The 25,313-nt window shown below is 41.2% G+C and overlaps 1 protein-coding gene across 1 annotated transcript in view; it reads left to right on the top strand.

Annotated features, from left to right (window-relative positions):
- The window catches only part of opn5 (opsin 5), a 68,371-nt gene that overhangs the window by 16,042 nt on the left and 27,016 nt on the right, over positions 1–25,313 (top strand). Inside the window, exon 2 of the mRNA XM_080491007.1 lies at positions 7,037–7,183. Within this exon, the coding sequence (XP_080347133.1) occupies positions 7,051–7,183 (133 nt within the window). The 5' untranslated portion in view covers positions 7,037–7,050. The remainder of the gene's footprint in view (positions 1–7,036; positions 7,184–25,313) is intronic.

The raw sequence follows: 25,313 nt of genomic DNA, 5'->3' as shown, positions 1-25,313 counted from the left end.
GCATTGTGCTTCACTCATTAAGCTTTGATAATGCGATGGAAGTTGCAGTTGTTCGGTGCCAGAAAGGTTTTGGGGGGTGGGGAGGGGGGGGGGGGGGGGGGGGGGGTTTGTGTGGAGAACGTTTGTCTCACAGTTCGTTAAGATACAGAAGGGCGGGGACGTTGTTTTCGAGGAATGCGGTGGTGAATGATGAATAGAGTCCACTTGTGTGGCGCTTTTCCTCGTGTGAACCGACCCCAAAGCAATTTTCACTGTTAATCACTCCGACACACACACACACACACACACACACACACACAGTTTATTCTTCATTATAGAGCAGGAGTGTCCTACATATTTTAATTCAGGGGCCACATGCAGCCCAATTTCATCTTGACGGGTAAAATAGAGCCATAATAATATAATAATAATAATCATCATGAAAATACCTATATTTTCACAAAACCCCCAAATTACAACCGATAATTACTACAATTTCAGTGTAAAGCCAATTTCAATGATGCTTTTGCATTATTTATTTATTTTTAACTCACACCCTTCTGTTTGACATTCCTGTTATAGACACAGTCATATTGGTCATATTTCCTTTAATAAATTAGCATAATAAGAAACAATTACAACAGAATAATAAGTAATAATGAACGTAATGAGAAAATATTATGACATAAAATTACTACGATCGCATTATAAAGCCAATTTTAATGATGCAACTGATCCTTTTTTTTTTTTTTTTTAACTCACGGGCCCTATGTTTGACAACATAATAAGAATTATTAAGAGATATTGTGATACAAACTTGATTTCAAACCGTCAGCTCAGTAGAATACACAACTCGTCTTGTGTGGAACTCTTCTCCTGTCCTACCAACGTTCTTCAGACTGCGCTGCTCAGGTTGTTTTATTGGTGACGCCTTTATTTGTTTTTATTTTTTTAACTCTTCCCTCTTTAGTTTTTTTAAAACATGCTGCAGTTGAAAGGCATGGCTCCACTGCAACATAAGAATTATGTGAATCTATAACCTTCATTATGGTTCCTGCAGGAGCTGCATCATCACATTGTGACGTCAGCTGATCGTTTGTACTGCAGGAGTTTGATTTACTAAAAGTTTCATGTGAAAATGGTAAACTTTCATTAAATGCCTGCCTCTCTCTCTCTCTCTCTCTCTCTCTCTCTCTCTCTCTCTCTCTCTCTCTCTCTCTCTCTCTCTCTCTCTCTCTTATTGTCATTTTCCTTTGTCGCTGAACCCTTGTGAGAATCCATGTCACGTAGCCGCCGTAGTCCAGCGATCGATTACTTGCCAGCCGTTCGGGAGGTCAGGGTTTGATCCCCGGGTGATGCCAGCAGATTTTTCAAAATATGTTAAATTTGTTTTTAAGACACAGTTTTGTCTGTATAATTGTATTTTTATATTGTTGTACAGCACTTTGGTCAACTGAGTTGTTTTTAATAGTGCTTTATAAATACATTGGATTGGATTGGATTGTTTATAAAATTATATATTTTTTATAGGTAGCGTAGAGGTAAAAATGATAAACAAAGTCTTGTCTTCATTTCTATGTCAAAAGGATTTCGGGGCTCCCAGTTTCGGCTCCAAAAGGGCCTTTGAGTGTTGAAGGTTGCCGACCCCTGGTTTGACTAAATGTCCGCGGACACGCTATCGCTAATGTTTATAGCGCATTGTTCTCTGTGTGTGTTTCATTATAAAAGTAAACATCAACAAGAGGCTCAACATGCTACGTTTCCGCATAAACGGACATTTTCAAAACGTCGCCATGTAAAGGTTTTTTCTGAATTAAATGTAAAAATGATCCGTTTTCATTTGAAACGGGGTCGAAGAGGGATTAATGTGAATGTTACAAATGCTACAAACGTTCCGGTGAGGTCGGACTCGCTCATCAAGTGTTTAATCATATTCAGACATTGCAAGTTAAATTGTGCCTTGTCCATTAATACGTTGGCGTAAACCAAATATGAGACATGATCAGGAATAAACATGTGTATTTTCTATTCATGCAGTCGTTCTGAATGCAAACCTTGTTGAGCAGCAGCATGTCGAACACGGTGAACTGTGGATTCTCAGGAATGTGTCTGTTCTTAATGTATGTACTATTACATTCAGGCCTCTTAGTCTGCAGATCACTTTCACCTTCAATTGAGCTCCATCCACTGCTTTCGCCGGACTGCCGGACCAGCATCAAATGGTGGTGAAATGACTTGCAGCTAAATTCTGATAAAACAGAAAAAGATTTACATTACTTTCAAAAAGACGGTATATATGTGTAGGTTTATCCGTCCAGCCAGGCCTCTGGATTTTCGGTGTTATTTTTGGATTCAGCCGGGTTTTGAGAACAGCACTCCAGAAAATTACATTTAAAATTGCTTCTTCCACCTGAGGAACTTTGCAAAACCGAAAGCCCCGTTATCAAAAGCTCCGTTAGACATGGTCAGATGTGCTTTCATTTCTTTCCAATTTGCACGCGCTCCACTGTCAGGGAGCACGAACAAAGGACCCAAACGCACAGTCGGGTTCAAACCAAATGTGATTCTTATTAGGACGAGGGATGAGGAGAGCGAAAAACTTGATGGCTCCTCAAAAGAGAGAACAGAACGGGGCCACAAGGGAACAAAAGAAAGAACAACTCCTTAAGAGACATGGTTAGAAAGAAGGACGGGCCAATGGGGACGCAAGGACATTCTGGGTGCTTGAATACCCGCCAGGATGACGAGACGCAGAGCTGCTGCACAAGAGTTGTGCCAAATGTTATTTATTACAGTTTCTGTATTTATTAACAAAAATAAACACGTGTTAACATAGTTAGGAAAATCACCCCAAAAACTGAAGCAGCAAAACTTCAGGGTGGACTAAAGGCCAAAAGCAGCAAACAAAATATCCTGATAAACCAACCAACCCACCAACCCACTAACCAACCAACCAACCAACCCATTAACCAACCAACCCACCAACCCACTAACCAACCAACCCACTAACCAACCAACCCATTAACAAACCCACCAACCAACCCACCAACCCACTAACCAACCAACCCATTAACCAACCAACCCATTAACAAACCCACCAACCAACCCACCAACCCTTCCTCCATAAGAAAACAAAGCAGGAGAAAACTGTGACCAAAACAAATGGCCGCCCGCCCCAACAGCTAGAAACTGTAAATAAGTACCACCAGGATGAGAAGCCCTGTTTACACAACAATGTTTTTGAGTCAAAACACGAATCTTTAGTGGTGTTTTGGGGTGTTCAGAGCCAGAAAACACAACTTTTTGAAAACGACAGTGTACACATGTGCAGTAGAAAGGATTCCACCATTTACATAATGACGGAACCCAAGCCTTTACAGAATGTTGTGTTTTCCCCTGTTTCCTGAGGTCTTGTTTACCCGTACCCGGGTATTTAAAAAAACCAGTGATGTTTGTCTGAGTTTGGGCTTTGAATTTAGAAATAAACGCCGCTACGAGTCGCCACAAGCGATTCCTCAAAACTCCGGCCACAGTGGAGATTTGGAAAAACTCTGTTTACATCTATAGAGGGGTAGGCGGAGATTTACCTCACAATTAGTGATGATGTGTTTTTTTCAAGGATTCTGACGGGCTATTGTGGCTCCATGCGTCTCGCTACACTGCCCCCTGCAGGTTTGCCTGCTCATAGCAGCTCTGAACAAGCTGTTTACGCCGGTCCGAGTCAATGAAGATTTTTTTGTAAACGTGGAGGGGGGAATATTAATTTTAGTAAAAACCCAGGTACGCGTAAACGTGGAGCGTTTAAAAGCGTTTAAAAAAAAATAAATTCCACGTTGGGAATCATTTTCAAAAAAGTTGTTTTCAATGGCTCCGGACATTTTTTTCACGTTGTCGTGTAAATGGGCCCTCAAACTATTTTGAACTTGTTCCCATTATTTAATTTAACATACGTTTATCTATTATTACAAATACTGAGATTTCATCAAAACATCGAAAGTTTTTTTTCCCTCCAGTTTCAGGAAAATACTGGATTCATTCTTCATGCCAATGGTTAATTTTCACAATTGGAAATCAGAAAATTGATGCTGTGAGGATGTCTTCAGCTCACCGTGTAAAGCTCCGGCTGTGAGAAGTGATGTGAGAAACCCAAATAGTAACAACAGATTTACTGGAGGTCTATCCACGCACAAACAATGAGCAGGAGGTTTTTGGACGGGACCGACTGTAACACGTCACCGATGTTAGCCGATCGATAACTTTTAGCGGGGAGGATCAGCGTTCACTCAACTGTGGTACAGAAATTAAAGCCATCGTGGTGCCTTTCATCTTAAAAGCCTAATGCAGGTGTCCAACAGCCAAACGTGCAATTGAAGAGGTGACCAGACTGCAGCATTTATATAACAGCAGCCATTAACCTTAGAAATAAAGCTTGTTTGTCCTGTGATGGACTGGAGACCTGTCCGGGGACAATCCTGCCTTCGAGAGATAAACCAGCAAAGAGATGAAGAGATGAACAGAGTGCAGGGAATAATTAAAGGTATTGGTCCCTTTGGAGAAATTACTCTGCAGCCGGCGCTTCCTTTTCACAGTTAACCTCTACAGGGGGACTGAGCTGCCATGATGTGGTGCAGCAGGGTCAAAGGTCACGCTCACAGACCCACGGCGGTGACCTGTCAACAGCAGGAATCGAACCTGCAAACTGCAGCTCCCAGGCGCTCTAACCTTTCGGCCATCACTGCTGGTTTGAGCGACTTTGATTGAAAAGTGTCTCGACAGCGTCTTGGATTTCTGGAGCCCATTCGACTAAAGGTTCCAAACACATCGATTGACGGCAGATTGTTAAAACCATGACTGTGGATCACGTGTGAGAAGAATCTCCTCTACTTGTGCTGGTAATCGTAATCCGAAAGGCCTCATTGGTTAATACATGTCAAAGAATAAGGAGATGGAAAGCTGCTTCACTTTAATCATAATATCCTTTCTCTTGTAGGCCGAGGTTCTTCAGAAACACAGATTTAGACCCTGATTACCTTTTAATGTGAAAACGCACCGTTTTTGGGTTTTACATGGTAACGTTCGGACTATTGGGCTTTTAAATAAAAAAAAACCAGTATCCTGAAGTGTTTGCTGTTCCACGGACGATGAGTACAGAACGCTGCAGTCGTCACCTCTGGAGGAATCATTTGTTTATCTACTTTTTTCATGCATGTTTTTTTTTTTTAATTAGGAAATGAGCAAGCATGATGTTTAATTATTCGCCGGTGAGCGTTTTGCATTTTGTCGGTGTTTGTTCCTCATGCCCCCGGGATGTGGCGCCTTTGAAGGGCTGCTGCCTCCATCAGAGGGTTGGGCTCACAGGTTCATGTAACATGGGAAGCATTAGCGCTGACAATTTTATCCGAGCATCCAGCCCGTGAAGCTTAATCACCGCCCACGTGAGTGTTGTTGGGTTCCCGTTGCTGCCGCCGGCAGCTGCACCCTGCCTCCAGCCGATCCTCTCCTTATCGCCGCTTCGAGACGTGTGCCAGGAATTTCTGCAGCGTTTCATCATCAGTCATGTTCTATATGCATGTGGAGACTGGAGAGCGGAGAGCGGACGCCGCCGTGGCTCGGCTCCCTGCGCTTTATTGGCTTTGTTAGTTTTGTTTTTATAAAACTTCAAGTTGTTACTGCAAGGTCCACGGTGGCTTTTGTCTGGTGGAACAGTTCTATTTTTCTTTTCTTTGTTGGAATCCAGTGACGACAGTCAAGCTGTGCAGGTGCCTCACCGTATAGAAAGGATTGATTTTCTATCTTTTCTCACATTCTCTACTCTTTAAAAGATTCTTATTTAGCTTTGAATTGTCACCATTTATGTATGCCACGGTATATGCCGGTGTAGGGTTTATTACCACTATTTTTTAAGTCAGCATTGCATACACCCACTTCCAAATCCCCCATAATGCACCACTCAGCAGTATGTACAAGCCGGATTTTCACTCGCCATGGCCCGCCCTACTCTGCCTCTGATTGGCTCGTACTTGCTGCATTTACCGATTTGATTTGTTAATGTCTGTTTCACATATAGGATGAGAGCTGATGAACCAGTCACAGGCAGAGCAAACCAATAAATTATACCCAAATTATGAGACATGAGCAAACAGTGGCATGTAAGACGACTCTGTTTAGTTCAAATCAATTTACATAAAATAAAAAAGCACCAGTGACCCGCTGTGAGCACCAGGAGGTCTCCGAGCTGCGGTCCCCTTTTTCACAGATGTTAAACCCCTGACCAAAATCTGTAGCTGTTCTGGCGAGCGCCACTTTACTGCATTTCCATTAAAGTTTTAAAGTATTGTACCGTTTGGTTGTCTGATTTTAACATCAGCTGCTGCTGACGGCTGCTGGCAGGAGTCACCAGTTAACTGGGGAACCAGTGAAACCGATACACCAGACAGTGACGGGAAATCCAAACAATTCACATTTTGCACTGTTATTAATCAATATGTACTGTTTATTATTTGAGCACCATTGAACAGTTGGACATGTCCATTCAGAGGTTTCCAGAAGGTCACATTAAGTTCACCTGTAAAGGCTTTAGTACATTTCACCTGGGAGGCAAATATCCAGAACCTTTTAGCGAGTAGTGTAATCTCTAATGTGAGGAAAGTGTTGAACACACATTGGGAACCTGAAAGTGACGCTTCTAAACAGCTTTCCACCAGCTTGCATTCAATTTATTTTTTTTTCCTTACTGTGACATGTCGTGACTTACACCGGGTTTCCGTTGCCGTTCTTCTTGTCCAGAGCAAACACTCCGCAGACAGGCCCGATCCTATCAGTCAGGAAATCTGCAGTCTGTGCACCCAGTTTCTCTCCGCCTCAGTGATGTCAGACGTCTGTTCCTGACCGCCGGCTTGCCGAGGAGCTTATTTGCTCCTCGGAGGGATTATTGCGTGTTTTTTTTTTTGATCTGCTTGATCGATGCTCCCGTGTGACGTGTTTACCTGAAGCATGCGTTTGTGTTAAATTGCAAGGAAGCGGCTCCATTGTTTCAGCCTCTTCCTCCACTCCACAGGACGCGCTCCACTGATGGCAGTGATGGAGAACGCGACGTGGCCGCACCCGTCGTACGTCCCCCATTACCTCCTCCGTGGCGACCCCTTCGCCTCCAAGCTCTCCAGAGAGGCGGACATCGTCGCGGCCTTTTACATCTGCATCATAGGTCAGTCTGCTTTCGCTGCTCCTCATCTAAATGACACAATCATCACCAATCGTATCGACAGGCGTCCCCTGCTCTGGCGCATGTGAAAGAAATCCTCAATAATTCCCTTTTTGACATTCTTGAACAGCGACTCTCAACTGGTGGGTTGTTGTGGGTTTGCTACAGTTGAGTAATATTAAACAGGTTTAGAATAACCGAGGCCCCTCTTACAGAACGTTCTCAAGTGAAAACGTAAAACGTTCGGTATCTCTTTAAACATTAACAATGGGACGAGACGGACTTTTGTTTGGACAGATGACCAAGTTGGATTGTTTATTACGGTGACTGTCAAAATAAAACGACCAAGTCCCAGGAGGATATTGACTGGGAGTCGAACAATGTTTCCTCCAGAGTGTGACTCCCAGTCCGACTCCTGAGCACGTGCTATTTACCGTATTATCTGGACTATAAGCCACTACTTTGTTTCACACTCTTGCAGCTTAAACAACGATGCGGCTTATTTGTGGATTTTTATGGATTAACGAGCTTCAGTACATGAGTGAGGCATTCAGGTGCATCACGGAACTCTGACCTTTCTCTTTTTAAATTTTTGAGTTTGATGGTTGTGACTTATATTCGGGTTCGGTTGGTACCGAGGCTGGCGCCTGCTGTCTGGATTTCTCCACCAGCTGAGGTTCGGAGGAGGGAAAAAGGTTGAAGAGTCCATCTGAAAACATGCGAGACATCAGATTAGGAGATAACGTACAGCAGATCTTCACTCTTCGGGAAGTCTGATTTGAAGAAAACAGCTGTTAAAGGAACCCACGTGGTATGGGAGATTTTCAAAACAAGAGGAAAAAACAAAACAGATGTGGGACAATCGTTTGCTCAAGATGTTATACTTTTTTCCTCCTCGTGATTTAATCCTAACACGATTTTCTCTTTTTGCACAGTGCGGGACACACACACACACACACACACACACACACACACACACACACACACACACACACACACACACACACACACACACACAATTAAGTGTGTGTGTGCGTGTGTGGGTGTAGGCTCGAACGGCACAATGTGAACAATCATCTTAGACATTACTTACCATCTGGCGTCTTCGCCTCATCTCTATAAATTGCCTGTTATCACCTCTATTTGTTCTGTTGGCTTCTTCCTTTTTTTTTCTTTTTTTTTTTTAGAGGCTTTTTAGATGGAAAACCATTATTCCAATCAGTTTGGAGACGTGTGATAGGCAGCCGTGTCACGTACATGGAATACAGACATATGAGCTATGAGGACTGGCTGCATGTGTCTCTTAAAGAGACCGACAAGGGAAAGTTTGTTCCAGAGATTAAACTAAAACTCACTTACTCACGTTGGGATAGTGGATAGCAGCTGGAGCGGGTCATCGCTTCACCATCCTAGGAAAAAAAAACCAACAATCTAGCTCATAGGTACTGCTGAGTGGTGCATCTTGGGGGATTTGGAAGAGTTTGTACGTAATGCTGACTGGAAGGTAAGTTGGTATATGTCTCGCGGCGCATTATGTAATAACGGTGCAATATGTAATAAATGTTCAACTCAATATGTAATAACGTCGCATTATGTAATAAACTTTGCTGCATTGTGTAATAACCTCTTACATGTTGCAACACTTAATACAAAATGCGGGTGTGTAGATGATGTAATAATAGTGCAATATGTAATATTGTAATACATTTTCAACTCCGTAACACTGCATTTTGTAATTATTACACTGTTATTACATAACGTGGCGCTACAGTATATGCTGTTTGTTCACACATGCCATGGACGAGTCAGGTGGGCAGTCCTGCTGGAGAAGTGTTTGATAAACCACAGCGCAGCGCCAGAGGACAAGGCAGGAGAAATCCTCCCTGACTGTGGACACTTACCGAATGTGACATTTTGATTTTTTACTCCGCTACGCTAACCAGTCAATAGTATATGAAATCTCAAGAGGCTACGATTCCTTACAGTCCAGTAAGGTTGAGGGAGTTTAAGCCTTAAGCCAGCAACAACTTCAGACGTGTAGAGGAAGATAAAAGCCTGAGTAATGTCTCCTCACCGCGGTTTGAAGCTTGAAGTGTGAAAAGTGCTTCCAACCTCCGAAAGACCCCCAGCTGTGTCCTGCCACACGTCTGGACTGCATGACAAGCAGTTTTCACAGCAAAGCGGTAGGAGTCCATTAAAAAAGAATCAAATAAAAAGAATCTACATTTAATGAACATTTTAAGGAGCGTTTCATAAAGAACTTGACATTTATTGATCCATCTATTGATTGTTCTGTCCATTCAAACGTTGACTGCAGTCTGTGGGAGGCTGCTCTCCTGCTTCAGCCTCCAGGATGAAGGTTTCATGAGCTCATCCTCACGTTACATCATAAGGCTAAAGCTGGTTGTTAACATTGTTCGCTTTCAATTCCACTTCTCACTCCTCACTCTCAGGTGTTTGGGATCTATCCATCCATCCATTAATTTCATATCCATCCATCCCAGTTAACTATTTGGAAAAATGTGTTTCATTTTTAAATGCGACACATCCTGCATCCTTGTTTGACACGTCTGACCAGGGAGGAGCCGCCCTACAACCACCCACTCAGAATCTGCTATAATTGGGCAAATTTTGTGTTTCGTGCTGATTCTTTAAGTCACAAAGCCTCTGGTTCTGACTCTGCCGGTTTTACGCTGTGTGAAATGTGCTGCGATAACATCTGCTGGGAGCCTCGTGGAGCCTGAAATGTCTGGTTTTCACAGAGAAAACATTCACAACAGTATCAGCTGATTTCACTTTTTCAAAGTTAAATTAAAAGACAAAATAGGAACCAGTGGAGAAAGTAACTTCACACAGTACCTGCAGCTTTAAAAGAAACAACTGTACTGATGAACAAACCTTGAGTTGATTTTTGCATTTGTCAGGCCCCGTTTTACACAAGAAAGATCTGCTGGAGATGGTTTCATTTCTCTGTATATGTGCTTGAGTTTATTGTGCATTGATTGAATTTAGAATTTTGTTTTGAAGAGATTCAAAGGGGTGTGACACAGAAAGACTGATCAAATGTGCAAATAATAATGAGGAGAGCCAACACATGAAATGCCTCTTATCACAACAACAGCAGCATTTCTGTTAAAGATCCTTTTCAAATGTGCTAAAAACAAATGCAACACCACTGTAAATTGCATCTCGCCACGTTGGTTTGACTCCTCCCCCCCTATATTTAACACAATCTGGAACACACATGATATTACACATTCATGAGCGTGTCCCCTGAGATCCGCTCGCTCATTTATATGCACGTCGCGCTCGGCATTATAGGCACAAACTGGATGTTGATAAGAGGATCATATATATAGTGCAGAGGTGAAGACGGAGACTTCAGTGTGTGCACGCCAACGTACTTCATTGTGTACACGCAGAAATTGAATCATGCAAATCAAATTAGCCCCAAAGAAATTACAACTGTTGCAGACGTACAAGTCCAATTACATGAAGATCAATGTGAATTCATAACTAGTGTCATCCCTCTTCTATATTATCTCCATAACTGCCTCATTTAAAAAAGATTTATATTGACTTAACAAGACACGTTAAACAAGATGTATGCTTTATATTTGTATTCCTACAAATATATATATATATATATATATATATAATTCCAGTCTGTGTAGAGCAGCTGTACTTGTTATACCAGAAAAACTACTTCTGGTATAGCTATTATTTGATGTATGACAAAAGTAGATGAAATTATATATAGTATCTAGTAATATTTTCTTAAAATCCATCAATCCCAGACCCTTTTCCCATACGTCTTCGTCGACAGTTCTCTATAAAAACCATTGAATGGAATACATGCAACACTAGTTCATGTCTGTTCTGTGTCTTTATTCAATCTGAATAAAAAGTATAAAAGGCAGGATTAAAAAAACTAAACAAAAAGAGAGGAATTATTTGGTTAACAGACGAGTGGCGAATCGCTCGTGGCCAAGACACCAATATAATACACCATGAAATATAGAATACATGAGATATTTGCCCGATGCCTTCGAACGGTCTAGATGTGAGTTGTGAAATTGCCGCATGTTGACTTGTCAAATCCATCGTTATGAATCGACTCAAGCTTAAACAATAAATAGGAATAATAACGAAAATAGCGTCTCACTCCCGACTTGTGTTTTTATAATTCAGATGTTTTAGTTTTTTTTTCTCCATCTGTGTCGTCAGTGTTTACCTCCAGCCGTTTAATGACATCCATTACCTCGGGCATATAATCACCCGATTGGCTAAGTGCTAAATGACACGCTTCCAGTCAATATATAATAACAGTTTATACAATCAAACACAGCCAGGGTATAGATTTCATGCACACAAAACACATTATTTATTTCTGCATAAATCAGGGTTCGGGGAATAGGTCAATTACCAATTTTCTCAAATTTACAGGCCTGCCAACCCGTCGTTCTACCCAGGTGCTGCTGCTTTATCCAGAGTGAATCTCAAAGAGATGGAACCTTTTCCAGCGGACGACTTGCAGGGCTCACTCAACTGCAGAATCTCCGACAGGAATTTGTGGGAGTTTGTGTTCTGAGCCTCCTGCCCCCATCACGTCTGCAGTGTCTGTATATTTATGTCTGTTGAACTCGATAGAGACTCCCCCCCCCCCCCCCCCCCCCCCCCCCCACCCTCGCAGAACCAGGGTTTGAATCCCTCCTCCCCACAATCTGTCGGTCTGTCCAATACTTTTCTCTCCTCTCCAGACCGGAACAGCTGAAATACCCCACCTCTTTTCCTGGTTCTCGTGGATTATCTTTTGAAGTGATGCAGTGAAGCGCTCCCGCCGCGAATGTAGAAACTCGCCATTTCTATGTTTGATGCGAAGACTGAGTCCGTTGTTGTGAAGGTACAAGGAATTGGGTGATTTCAGACACCAAAAGTAAAATCGACCCATTGGAGAGGATGAGAGCGTGCGAGAGGCTTTAAAGGAGTCTTATTATCCAGCTTTTCAAAACTTTCACATGGTGTCGTTGGTCAAAAAACATTTCATCCAAATTTCTAGCTTCTGCTTAATTTTCCTCCATTTGAATATTGGATCATAGGAGCTGCATTCAGAATCTGCTGTGTCTGTGTGAGCTGGACTGGCTCCGCCCACACATGCCCATCTTGGGAAGAGGAGGAAGTACTTCCTCTCGTGGTGCCATGTGCCAGAGCAGAGATGCCTAATTGTGGGAGGAGTCAAAGGGAGGGTCTACCTTGATTGGGATTGGCTGAACCCCCGATGACACTATATAGGGTTTGATTTCTGATTGGCTGGTTGGAGCAACACACTTTTTAAAACCTGAAACAAGCCAGGGAGAGAGAGGACAGACTGTCTTCACTTCTGGGACGTCAGTCCAGGTATGGGGACGATTAGTACTGCTGGAGAACCTTTAGGAAGAGAATGTTTGCATAATATGACCCCTTGGGGTGGGCAGGTGTGGGCGGAGCCAGTCCAGCTCACACAGACACAGCAGATTCTGAATGCAGCTCCTATGATCCAATATTCAAATGGAGGAGAATAAAGGAAACGCTAGAAACTTTGAATTCAAGGTGTTTGGACCAACGTGACCATGTGAAAGTGTTGAAAAGCTGAATAATATGACTCTTTAAGCTCCTGAGCCTCACATACATGGGGCAGTCCTCATCTCCACCCAGATATTTGTGTATTGCCCGCTATAGTCGACCTCCTGTATATAATCTATTTGTCCACAGAGGATGGCTCTGACATTGTGTTAATCTCTATATAATCCCAGTGTGGCAGCTCGGAGTCAAAAGTTGAAGTTTTCTCTATCTTGTCCTGTCAGTTTGCCCACAGCAAAAGAAAACACTCTTGTATTCATACGTTCACTCGTGAACTCCGAGTGATCACATGAGGAATCACACGTACATTCATAGCGCTCAGACTCTCCACCTCCATCAGCCCCACCGATCTACGACAAACTCCTTCTCTTTAACAAAGGCTATTCTGTTGAAATTCTTCTGGGAGCAGTGGAAGTTTTTTTTTTTTTTTTTAAACTCCACTTTAAAGGCAAGCGTCTTTTAAAAAGAGCATTTAGTCCAACAACAGTTAAAAAGAAAGCCAAGCGATTGATTGATTGTAGAGTCTACGGTTTTAGAAAGATGTGATCTGTGATGGTATGACGAGTATGTCGTTAATTTAAGCAGGAATGTTCATGGACATCTGTTAAATCCATACATTCAAATAGTCAAGGTCCCAAAATAGAAAGTTCTTCATACCTCTGCTTGACTCAAGAGTTGGTTCTCGTGGTAATCCTGGTTTTTACTCTCCGTCTTTTTATTGCGTTATCTCCTCGGCTTCTGGCTGGATTGAAGAAAGGTGTATGTGATGAGAGACAGTACCTCTCTCTGGGGTTTTTTCTTTAAGGTCCGGTGCGGTGGACCAGATAAACAGTAGTGAGACAAAACAATGAGCCAATTGAATCAGACATGTCTCAGAGAGCGGGTGACAAAGTAAAAATAATCGCAGTACAAGCAGACACACCAAAAGGACGAACATTCTGTAGCTCAAACGAATCCTTCTTGGTGTTTTCATTTCAGCAAAACTTAAAGTTTGCATGGTGACGTTTTGAAAAACGATGTCCGTTTACTTGAAAATGTTACAAATACTAAAAACGATGTAGTTTTCATGTTGGGCCACTAGTAGGTACTGTTGGTTGTCTTTGTTATGAAACCACGCGCCCATAAAACAATACGCTATAAACGATAACAATGGGGACATTCTTATGGACGGGTTAGGAAGTTGGATTGTTATTACGTTTGTAATGGCAGAAATTGTTGTTGTCACAGAATAAAGGTTTCTTGTCGGCTGTTTATTTTATAAAGTTTTTAATTTGAAGCTTCGAGACACGAGTCACACAGAGGACAGAATTGTCTGCATGAGAGTACGCAGAACTGCGCAGACACAGAATATTTGTACCTGTCTTGAATCAGCGAAGGTGACAAAGGTCAGACAGTGAGATTAAGGGGGGGGGGGGAGGGGGTCAGTGGGTAAAATTCCCCTTTTGCAGTAAGATGTGCAAACTTGCATCTTGATTTAATCTTGCTGACATAAGTGAAACAGGATATACGCCGGTACTTCTTGGAACACAGGCCTAGACTATGCAGTAGGTGTTAGTTTTGTAAGTTCTAGGCTGAGCCTGTGTCTCCAAAGTTCAGCCAGAGTTTGTCTGCATAAACCTGCCAGGTTAAGAATGTTGCTGAACATATGACCGAAGACGTAGGTACTCCCTGCGCCAGCGGAATATCACTACAACCCATAAAAAAAACATACCCAGGATATCTCTCTGTTTCCTGGGGTGACTTCCTGAAGCTGAAGGTCATCCGGAGAACAGGCTCTCTGATTGGCTGTTGATACCATGGAGTTAGTTTTTTCTATCTTAGCACTTATTAACTTGAACAAAAGAGAGAAACAAGAGCCAAGAGGGAGGGAAAGAAGCAGAATGATTCACGGTTCTTTTCCCGTATGGCTGGAGTTCCCCCCTGCGGTTCGTTTTCACGCGTCGCGCCATGCGGGAACGCTCCAGAAGGATCTGCTTTCGTACGAATACGTGGAGACGACAAGATGCACCATCGTCTCGTTTTGCTATTTAATAGTCATTTTACGTCAAGAGCCTTGATCCATAAATTTCCCTTGAATGAATCCTTGTTCATTCAGCAGTGAAAGGGGAAAGTTGTGCTGATTAAAGACGTTGATCGGGAAGCAGCTGATGGCGCAGAGTTAATCATCATTTCATACAAGGCTGAGAACTAATTTGACTTTTTTTTTTTTTTTTTTTTTTTTTTTTTTTGTGACGGCGTCCGGGAGGTCAGATTATGTTCCCGATAGTGGATGACCTGTTTGTAAAGATTCAGGTCAGGCCACTTTTTTACGTTTTAGACGTTTTAGAACAGCAGTTTTCAGTTTAAACATGCTGAGGTCCAGTAAATAAGATTTTCTCCAAGTAAGAGGTCCGAACCAAAGTCCAGCTTGTGTCTTATAGCCGTCCTCTAGGCCCACATTTTCATATTGCGTCAATATATTAATTGTTAATTTTCAATGGAGCTTGCACAGCCGGCTTGTTTACCCTAAATAAAAGTCTAAGGCACATAAAGATGAGGGCTTTATTTGAGATTAAAGAAAACAAAAAGCTCAGAATAAAATAAAAATAAAAAGTGCTGACAGTGCCGAATAACCTTTTTTTTTTTTTTTTTTTTCCTCAAATGTAAAAGGTCCCAGACTAAAGAAGTGAAGTAAAATACAAGACAACATCGTCAGAAAACAATAAATACAGTGGCTCTTTTCAAATAGAGAAATAACTGAACATTTTTTCTTTTCGAGATCCCAGTCTAAAAGCGCTTAACGCTAAATACAATGGGGCTTTTTTAAGACAAAAGAAAGTTTTGAACGCCTTTTTGATTTTTAAGTCATTTTTTTTCTTTTCAACTTAATGAGAGAAACGTGCGTGTGACTGCCAGTAACTTAAATCTTTCAGCTGATTCTGACTGGCCTGGCACATGGATGTCAGCGTAGTTATTTAGGCCGTGCTCCAAAACTTTGGGCTATGAAAACCTTTTTCCACTATTGTGCTCTTTTAAAGCTTGTAAATATAAAGTTCTAGGTCATTAATATGTAATAAAGACTGTTTTTAAGTGGAAAACAACGGAACATTTAATTTTCTTATTTGCCAAATAAACCTTTCTCACTGAGATTGCAATAAAAAACGTTCCCCTCTTTGTCTATAATTGTTGCCAACGGGTTCGTCGAACAAGTCTGATATCTACCAAATCCATAAAGAATCGCTCTCAAACATAAACACTTCCTTATAGAAATACCGCATCACACAGTAGAATTGACATTATGGGCCTAATTTACCAAGATCCTGTATTAAATGGGTTGAATTGCATCTTCATGCAGCTCGATTGGGCTTTCAGTGAGTGACATAATGCATAAACAGGATTATTCAAATTAGATTTGTTTCATCTGTTCGAGCTTGTTTACATGAGAACAGACTGCTGGAAGGCAATTTGCTTCTGTGTTTGTGTTCAGAATACAGATTGCAGGAGTGTGTGTGTGTGTGTGTGGGGTGTATATATATATATATATATATATATACATACGTATATCGAATTGGGCAATGTACAGTGTATCAGCTAAAACTCAAAGTGTTTTGGACCAATACTCCAGATTGATGAAAGAAAACACACTAATCCAATGTTGTGTATTATTTACTCTCAGCGATGGCCCTTTGCGCCCCCTATTGGCAGATAAGAATTTTGCGTCTGTTTTCAAGCTCTAACGTTTAGATCAGGGGTCTGCAACCTGCACCTCTGGAGCCACATGTGGCTCTCGAGCTCACCTGTAGCGGCACAATGACACTTTTAGAACATAGACATTTTTTAACTAAAAAAATAAACATTTTGTCGTCATCTATATTTTATATGCATTCTATACTAATTGAAAAAAAAACCCAAACAAACTCATAATAAATAAGCCAGGATAGGTGAAAATGGACGACATGTCTACTAAAGAAATACAAGACAAAATGGTCAAATTAAAATATTGAAAATTGAGGAAAAGAAAAACAGGTAAAAAAAAAAAGAGGAACATTTGAAAATGAAGGAAAAAAGAGGCAAAGAACAATAAAGGAAAAAATAAGGAAGGAAGAATAAAAATGAGAAAAAGGGAAAGAAAACTACAACAAATGGAGAAACAAACTAAAAAGGAACAAAGTATATCTGACATTGGGAAACTGAGGCTGAAAACTGCAAAAATAGCCATAAAATGACTAAATTAAAAAAAATTTTTATTAAAAAAATGGCCTCAAAAACAAAAAATTTAGAAACGATGTCTTAATCATACTTATGACACTTAATGGATACAACCTCAGGTTTTATCTGTTTGGCAAATTTCTTTAAAATATTTTTTCTTCATTTCAGATTATTAACATCTTTTGTGTTTCCAGACAAATTAAATTTAAGTAGAAACTCGTCAAAGAAGCTCTGGTGATCGTTGTGTTTGACTGAAGAGGAAGTGAAACACTAAAATCCAAATCATCAGAATAGTGACTGTGGATTAACTTCCACTCAGATGTGAAGCCTATATACAGCCTTTATACATTAAACTAGATGATGTAAGAGTTTAATGAATCTCATCTGTTCCTGTTTTGTCTCAAAGCGGAAGCCATGAACATGCGAGTGTCTCCCGGCTACGTCCATGACACTGTCAACTTGGATCAAGTCCTAAATGTCTCTGAGACTCTTTATTTTTTCTTTTTCTACATCTTTTTTTTTTTTTTTCTGCTTGGCTTGACTTTCCACAACAATGTGATCACGTTAGTGTTCATCGGCAGTTAATGAGCGGACTGACATCAAGCAAATCATCCAGGAAGCTGATTGGAAGAGACGAGTATTTAACATGCAACCGAGCCCCGTGGTGCTTCGAAGAAGCGAAGTCCTTCGGCTTGGAGGGTGGGGGGGGGGGGTTTGTCATATTAATGTCGTACTGGCAAGGAACCATGTTCACTGAAGTGCCCGTTCCTGGTTTGTGTCACGAAATGTCCAATCTGCGTAGATCTCCGAGTTGATTTTCTCCTTTCAAAACAGCAGCGATCTTGGTTTTCGCGTATCGACGGCGAAACGAAGCGGGAAACTTCCCGACCTCCTTTAATCCTCAAGTCCAAAGAAACGCCCCCGCTCCTGATCAGACCAACTCTACATGCAAAAATACTCCTACCTGTCAGAACCCAGTGCAGTAAACGTACATCAGCATGCTCCTACTCGTATGGCATCAGTTACACGATGGGAAGCCGTGTTCCAACGACAACACTCAAGTCCCGGAGCGTTCGTATTCTGCTAAAGCAGCTCACACGCTTGTTGGGAAGGGTTTTTATACGGCGTTGGAGTTTGTCGGCGGGCGGTTTCAAGTGAAAATGCAAAGCTTTCGTTGCGTTTTGGCCAAACGTTTCCGTGGAGGACTGAATGTGCCAAAATGAAACAGATAAACACACCATGGAATGATGAATTAAATGTCATTAATTGAGTTGGTGACTTTGACAGATAAAATCAGTTCATGAAGCAGTGCAACACCGGACCATGAAATAATTGGTATTTTAATGAATTGAAGACACGCGTATATATGTAATAAAATCTTCAATGACTTAATGACATGTTTAATTATTTAATGATGTATTTATTTATTTCATTTAGGCACATTTAGATCATGAAATAATTATTAGATAGTGAATTAATTAGATTTTTTTTTACATAAAATGTATTGATAATGACATTTATATATTTAATGGTGTATTTATTTATTTATTTATTTAATTTTGGCACATTTAGTCCTCCATACATTTCAGGGTATATGGTATTATGTATTGCACATTTCAGTTTTTCAACTTCTATTTCAAAGTCTAGTCGCATTTATTTTCTCGCCTATATTCTCTATTTTCTTGTTTCATTTTAAGTGACATATTTTGACCGTATCGTTTTTCTTTATTTTTTATTTTGGGTGATTTATGTCGACGGCGTCGGGGAGGGGGGGGGGGGGCAAAGCGAGGCGGAATTCCATCGTCCACCGTGCGTCTCGTTGGTACAGCAGCGTTCGGAGCCGGCGAAGCGTGGGAAGAGTGGTCAACATCTCTCTGGCGTTGAAGCCCAGAACGCCACGCGAAGAGACGTGACTGGTCACTGCACACTGTGACATCACACTGTGACTCTTGGCATTGTGCTCTTTTGATTTAAGGCTGGCACATAGAGCCTTGGAAACATTTTCCATGGAGCTGCTGGCAGGCGGCTCCTGCACTGATATTGATGCCAGAGGAGACTTCAGCTCTGCAGTAATTGAGTCCACAGAGCTTTAGTGGCGGTTCAACACTACCGGCATTAGCGCGCGCTGACCGCGCGGCGTATCGTCGTGGGCGCTGCCGCCATGTGAATGTATCTCCGTGGGACAAACTCACCGTCTCAAAGAAACAGAGAACTGATGGTGGACGAGTAGATTTCCTCAAAATAGTTCTCATGAACTATTTCAGCACCATTTTTGCTTAAATTTAGAAGTAATTACAATTTGTCAGCATATATATATTATATATCTATATCTATATATCTATATATCTATGTCTATGTATTTTTTTTCTATATCTATATCTCTATCGGATTTGTATTTGTGTCTCTGTGTTGTATTTTACGTGTATTGTACGTGTTGATCCATCCATCCATCCATCGAGGACACAATATATCTTTGTGAATTTTCCATTGATCCAATGAGTAAATATAAATTTTAATCAAATTTTTTGGAAGAATTTTAAGGTTTAAAGAATAAAAGTATGCGCAGTAAATAAAACAAACCCCAAGATACTGCGAAATGGCCTTAGCAGCGAAGCTGTTCAGCGCCGAGACTGTTGAAGACACGCGTTCGTAAAAATGGACCCAAAAGTGATGACATGTGGACAGAGCCTCGGCGAGACTGTTTACGCCGAGAACTCCCTCCAAAGTGTCTCTGCAGCCTCCCGGGCGAGACCCCCATGCTCTTTTCCATTCTTTCTTTGGAAAAGTTGGAAAGTTTTAAAGACTATATATATATATATAACTCAGACTTACACAAAGAGCGCGTCGGTGCCTGTTCACACTTGTCTTTAGGGGCCTGTCGCTGATGATCGGATCATCCCAAAAAAGGCAAATTGCATGTGACGGATCATGAACCATCCATGAAGCGTGGTTGCTGTCATGGATGTGGCCCATCGGGCATCGGAACCAGAAACATGTTTGCGGGTCAGCTCAGCCTCTAGGAGAGGTCGAAGACATGTCCTCGGCGGGCAGATTTCAGATCTTTATAGTTTTCCACATGTGGTTAATTAGTTTATAATCTCCTCTTTTATTTTCGTAAGACTTTCGTGAAAACTTTCAACTTTCACTTGAAACGTGTCAATACCAGCCAGCAAGAGGCTCCAATCCGGCCAAACCACCAAGAAGATGGTAAAGGGTTCAAAGAAAACCTCGATTAAAAACAAAACAAATTCTTAGGATATTATTTTCAAGAAAATGCCCCCCCAAAAAAAGATGCTTTTTCACGTTTCTCACTCTGGTCGTGTTTGTTTCTGTGCTCACACTGGCATTCCCAGACAGTGGAGGGAAAGCTGTTTACAATCAGCAGCGTGTTCAGTCTGTGTTCTGAGATAAAGCTTCCCCAACGACGCATTGACGAGCGTCTCAATAATCTCTTCATGCACAGTCGCTCACGCGGGAATATTCAGTAAATCCTGTCTTCAGGGAAGGACACCAGATCAGAATTCTGAAGGTGTGCACCTTCCAAGGTGTCGTCAGCACCGCCCGGCGAGCGGATGCTTGTTTGAATTGGGTGGAGTTTGGAGCTGGACTCACTGTAGTAAAGACTTACAAGACACCTGCTGCCATGTTGGAACAATTTTTATCCTTATTACATCTTATGTTGGATCTGTTTATACTTCATTGGTCTAAATAAGAGTCCAATTTCATCTTGAGTGGGCCGGATGGTTAAATAGATATGTGTAAATTTATATGTGTGTGTGTGTGTACATGATGTAAATTTCTATATTTTCCCAAAACTCAACATATTTAACAAATTCTAATTTAACTTTCTGGTGTGAAATACAATGACTGTTGCATTATGGGTGTTTTTACAAACTCACCCGGACAGCATGGCTTTGAGGATAATACTAGTTATCTATCTATCTTGTCAGCATTACTGATATATCAGCTCGAGTCTCGGTGTTCTGTTATTCCCACGACTCTTGGATAAAAAAATCTAAGTTTTCTTAGACATTTTGCTTGGGGGTTCGTAATGAGAGCACACACACATGCATTGGGGAGAACAATACACAATAAGAATTAACAATGGGAGAACACGGACATTCCGGTGGACCAAGTTTGATTGTTGTTACGGTGACTGTCAAAATAAAAGTACCAAGTCCCAGGAGAATATGAACTCTCTGAAGGAAACATTGTTCTGATTGCCTCTACTGAGCATGTGCAGAAGAACCATTTACTACCACCGTGTTACACGTGTGCGGTAGCAGCGTCTCCCCCGAACAGTTCCACCTGGGGAGCCGTTTCCAAAAAGTTGAGCTCGTGTCTGTACAGACCTGAAGAAGTTTCTCTCTGTGTTTATTCTCGGGGGTCTAATTATCGTAACAGGAGAAAAACAAACAAAACATTGGGAACAGAGAGAAAAAGGGTGTTTCTAATGGATTTATTGTGCACAAGACATCAGGGTTGGACTCCAGTTGCAACATATTATTATTTAAAACTGCAGTAAATAACAAAAGGTTTAGTATCTAAACTATTTTGCTTTGTAAATGTTTGATTTCCAAATGCGGTGAAAGTGTAAACCTTCGGATCCATCTGTTGCACCGTTACGACTCTGCAGACAAGAATCAAGACTGATGTTGATGATCAACGCTAATCGGATTAATTTAGTACAACAACATTAATGTCACATCAACGCGTGACTCACGTCTCCGCCACTATAAATAGTGTCGTGCTCCATCAAATCTCTTCTTTTTACGAAGACGTCAAGTTATGATATCACGGTCCGTCGGCGAGTTCACATCCTGGGGAAAAACATTATGCAACTTTGAAATCGGGTCGGAGAAACGTAACGCTTATTTGATTATCTTATTCTATTTGTCCCACTTTCCCACTCGGCTTCAAGCGAAAGTAAAAGGTTATGCTGATGTAAAGTTTTGACTTTGCTTTCAGAAATTACATCAATTCGGCAGTGGCGGCTGGTGATACATTTTTTTATTCATTCCTTGTTATTCAATTTTAGCCCATGTTAACTTGTGTATAAGCCACATTACAGCAATCTTGTCTTTCTTTTAGATTGAGAGACGCCCCCTAGTGGTCTATTGACCAGCCGCTACTGCAATTAAAACGTCATTATAGATGCTTGTAAGTATTATTTCTATGGATGCACAGATTTCAATATCAGGTGCGTCTCTAAATATTTCATTTACCTGTCAGGAGCAGAGAGACGCTGGCTCGAGGCTACACAAGTCTTTTTACATTTTAAAGTCATCTGAAGAAAAAAACAAAAAAACATCAGGTTGAAAGTGCAGGAATAAAAAGACTAAAATCAGCCTTTGCATTTTTTCGCAATTAATTTAAACTCAGAAAAGGTTTCTACTATTTTTCTTTAAAAAAAATAAAAGTGTAAAGTGAGATGTGAAGTTCCTACGTGGATTTAAGTGACAAAATGGCATTAACGTGATTCATCCTTAAGCCAAGGAAAATAAAGTGCCCACGTTTAATGTGCGAGGTTTTCTGGTAGAGACTCTCGGAGCTCTGTGGAATTCTAAGTTTGCTCTTTCTCTTTTTGTTTTGGAGTTAAAATAAAGCCCAGACTCTAACCCACAACCTCTTCGCTTGTGATCTCAGTCCCCTGCAGCCTGGACGGTCTCGGACCAAACCCCTGCGGACTGATTACGTGTGCGTTTAGATGACAGCAGCGCTCAGCGTCACTGAAAACGCAACTTTTTGAAAATGACACCCAAGGTGGGACTTTAAAAAAAAAAAAAAAACTGCGACTCAGTCGTCGTGTAAACGGGTGAAAATGGAACTGTTTGGAATCACTTAAAATAGAATAGAAAAGAATATTCTAAAGTATTCTGAAAATGTTCACATTTATTTTACGATCTCAAAACTTATGAAAAGCATGACATGTGCATTACAACAACCTGTCAAGATGTACAAAATCTATTTTACTTTTATAAAGATTTTCACATCTGTGTGGAAATTTTAACTTCCACGTTGGATTGTTATTGCGGTGACTGTCAAAATAAAAGTCCCAGGAGAATGTCGACGTGGCATGACAGAGTTGTCCATCTACTGAGCACGTGCAGAAGAACTATTATCCATCCATCCATCCATCCATCCATCCATCCATCCATCCATTCATTCAGGGTCACAAATTAAATTTACAAGAGTTTATTTATTTAATTTATTGTAAAAAATAATATACTTTTTTTTTTTTTTATAATTCAAAACAATACAATACAAAACAAAAGTTAAATAAGTAAATAAGTGAAATTAATTTGTACAGCACCTTTCACAGAGAAGGCTCACAGAGAGCTTAAGAACATTAATAGCAGAAAGATTAAAAACAGTATGAGCAGTAAAATGGGATTTACAGCTAAAACACAGCGGGACAAAACTTACATAAACAAAAACAATGAGTAAGATAAATCCAATCAAGCAGCTACAGATCAGCCAAAGGGCCTGTCCGAATGAAAACGTTTTCAAGGAGCTGAATTATGTTGCCATCTTGACTTCATGAGATGTAGAGCTGTGGAGGAAGAACATTCCACTGCTTCGGCGCGAGAGCTTGAATAACAGTCAACACGTGTTTTGAAGACCTGAGAGCCGAGTTTGGTGCACGAGGGTGAAGGAGGTCGTTTAATATACCAAGGTGTTTGACAAAGAGAAGCCTTAAAGCCGTCGTATCATCCAGCTTTTCAACACTTTCACATGGTCACGTTGGTCCAAAAACGTTTTTATTCAAAGTTTATTGATTCGCCTCCATTTGAATATTGGATCATAGGAGAATCTGCTGTGTCCGTGTGAGCTGGACTGGCTCCGCCCACACATGCCCATCTTGAGAAGAAGAGGAAGTACTTCCTCTTGTGGTGCCATGTGCCAGAGCAGAGCTGCCTAATTGTGGGAGGAGTCAAAGGGAGGAGCCTATCTTGATTGGGATTGGCTTAACCCCCGATGACACTATATAGGGTTTGATTTCTGATTGGCTGGTTGGAGCAACACACTTTTTAAAACCTGAAACAAGCCGGGGACAGAGAGGACAGAATGTCTTCACTTCTGGGACGTCAGTCCAGGTATGGGGGCGATTATTACTGGTTGAAAACCATTAGAAAATCATTTTATCATGATATGACCGCTTTAAAAGTTTGCACCAGTATTTCACAATGAAGAGGAAAATGAACTTCACATGCATGTTTTCTTGGCGTGTGGGAGGAAATCGGAGGAAGATGTTTGTGGAATGGCTGTTTAGAAAGAAAAACCCCCGTCTCGTGTCTCTTTGGCGTGCATTGGTCCGAATTTTGCACTTGCACCAGAAGAAGTGCAGAATGGGGGTGTTGGGGTCAGCGTGTGATCAGAATATGCAAATTACCCTAGTGGTAGGCTACCGGAAGGTTCTACCCTGTCAGAGGTAATTTACATATAAACGAATCGCCAAACAGAAGTAAATTGTTATTTACGGGTTGACAATTACTGATCACTAGCGGTAGGCCACCAAAGTAATGGATTACTGGAGTAATAGATTACTAAGGTAATGTACCAAGTGTAAGTTATGCAAAGCTATAAAGGTTGATTGGAGTAAATAGTCAGTTATCGGCCAACAGCTTTGAGCTAAAAAGGGTCGCCTGACGGGAGGAACCTCCACGGGGTCCAATCGCGAAGGCGGTCCACCAGTGGCACGACCGGTCAACAGGCGTGACGGGTCACTCCTTTGTTGACAACTGCGGGTCAGTGGCGTGACCTACCGAAGCGCCTGTGGACCCACAGGAGGCGACTCGCTGGAGTAACCGGGGAAAAGCTCAAGCTGCGAAGGCGTCACAAATGGCTATTGACCTATCAATGAACAACGGTACTTGATTACGAGTGATGATTAAATTACGGAGAGCAACCTATGATTCAAGTTATCAATGAAACAAACCTGCGATTTGTAAGTCAATAACTGAGGGGAGGCCGAATTACTTCGGTGGAGTGGACCACCGAAGGTGATCTGCAAGTAATTTAGAATGGATTGTTAATCAAACAAGTTTGGTTATTTATCTAATAACAATCGGGAGTAATCAAGGAGGAGTTGGAATTAATTAAGTAAAGTCGGGGTTTACTAATTAAATACAATGAGTTATTTGAATGAGCTAAACCATTGAAATTGAATTAAATGCAGTTAGGATTATTAATTGGATAAACTTGCGCTTTATGAATTAATAATACTGGATAATTGGATGCTGAGATGCACGAAAACCACTTAAAAATGATTAAAAGCACTCTTGAGTATTAATTGAATAAATTGACTAATTTATTAATTAATAAA

The sequence above is a fragment of the Lipophrys pholis genome (genome assembly GCF_963383615.2).
Source record: "Lipophrys pholis genome assembly, chromosome: 21".
Taxonomy (NCBI): domain Eukaryota; kingdom Metazoa; phylum Chordata; class Actinopteri; order Blenniiformes; family Blenniidae; genus Lipophrys; species Lipophrys pholis.
Note: the sequence above shows the minus strand (reverse complement) of the source record. Positions and strands in the feature narration are given on the sequence as shown.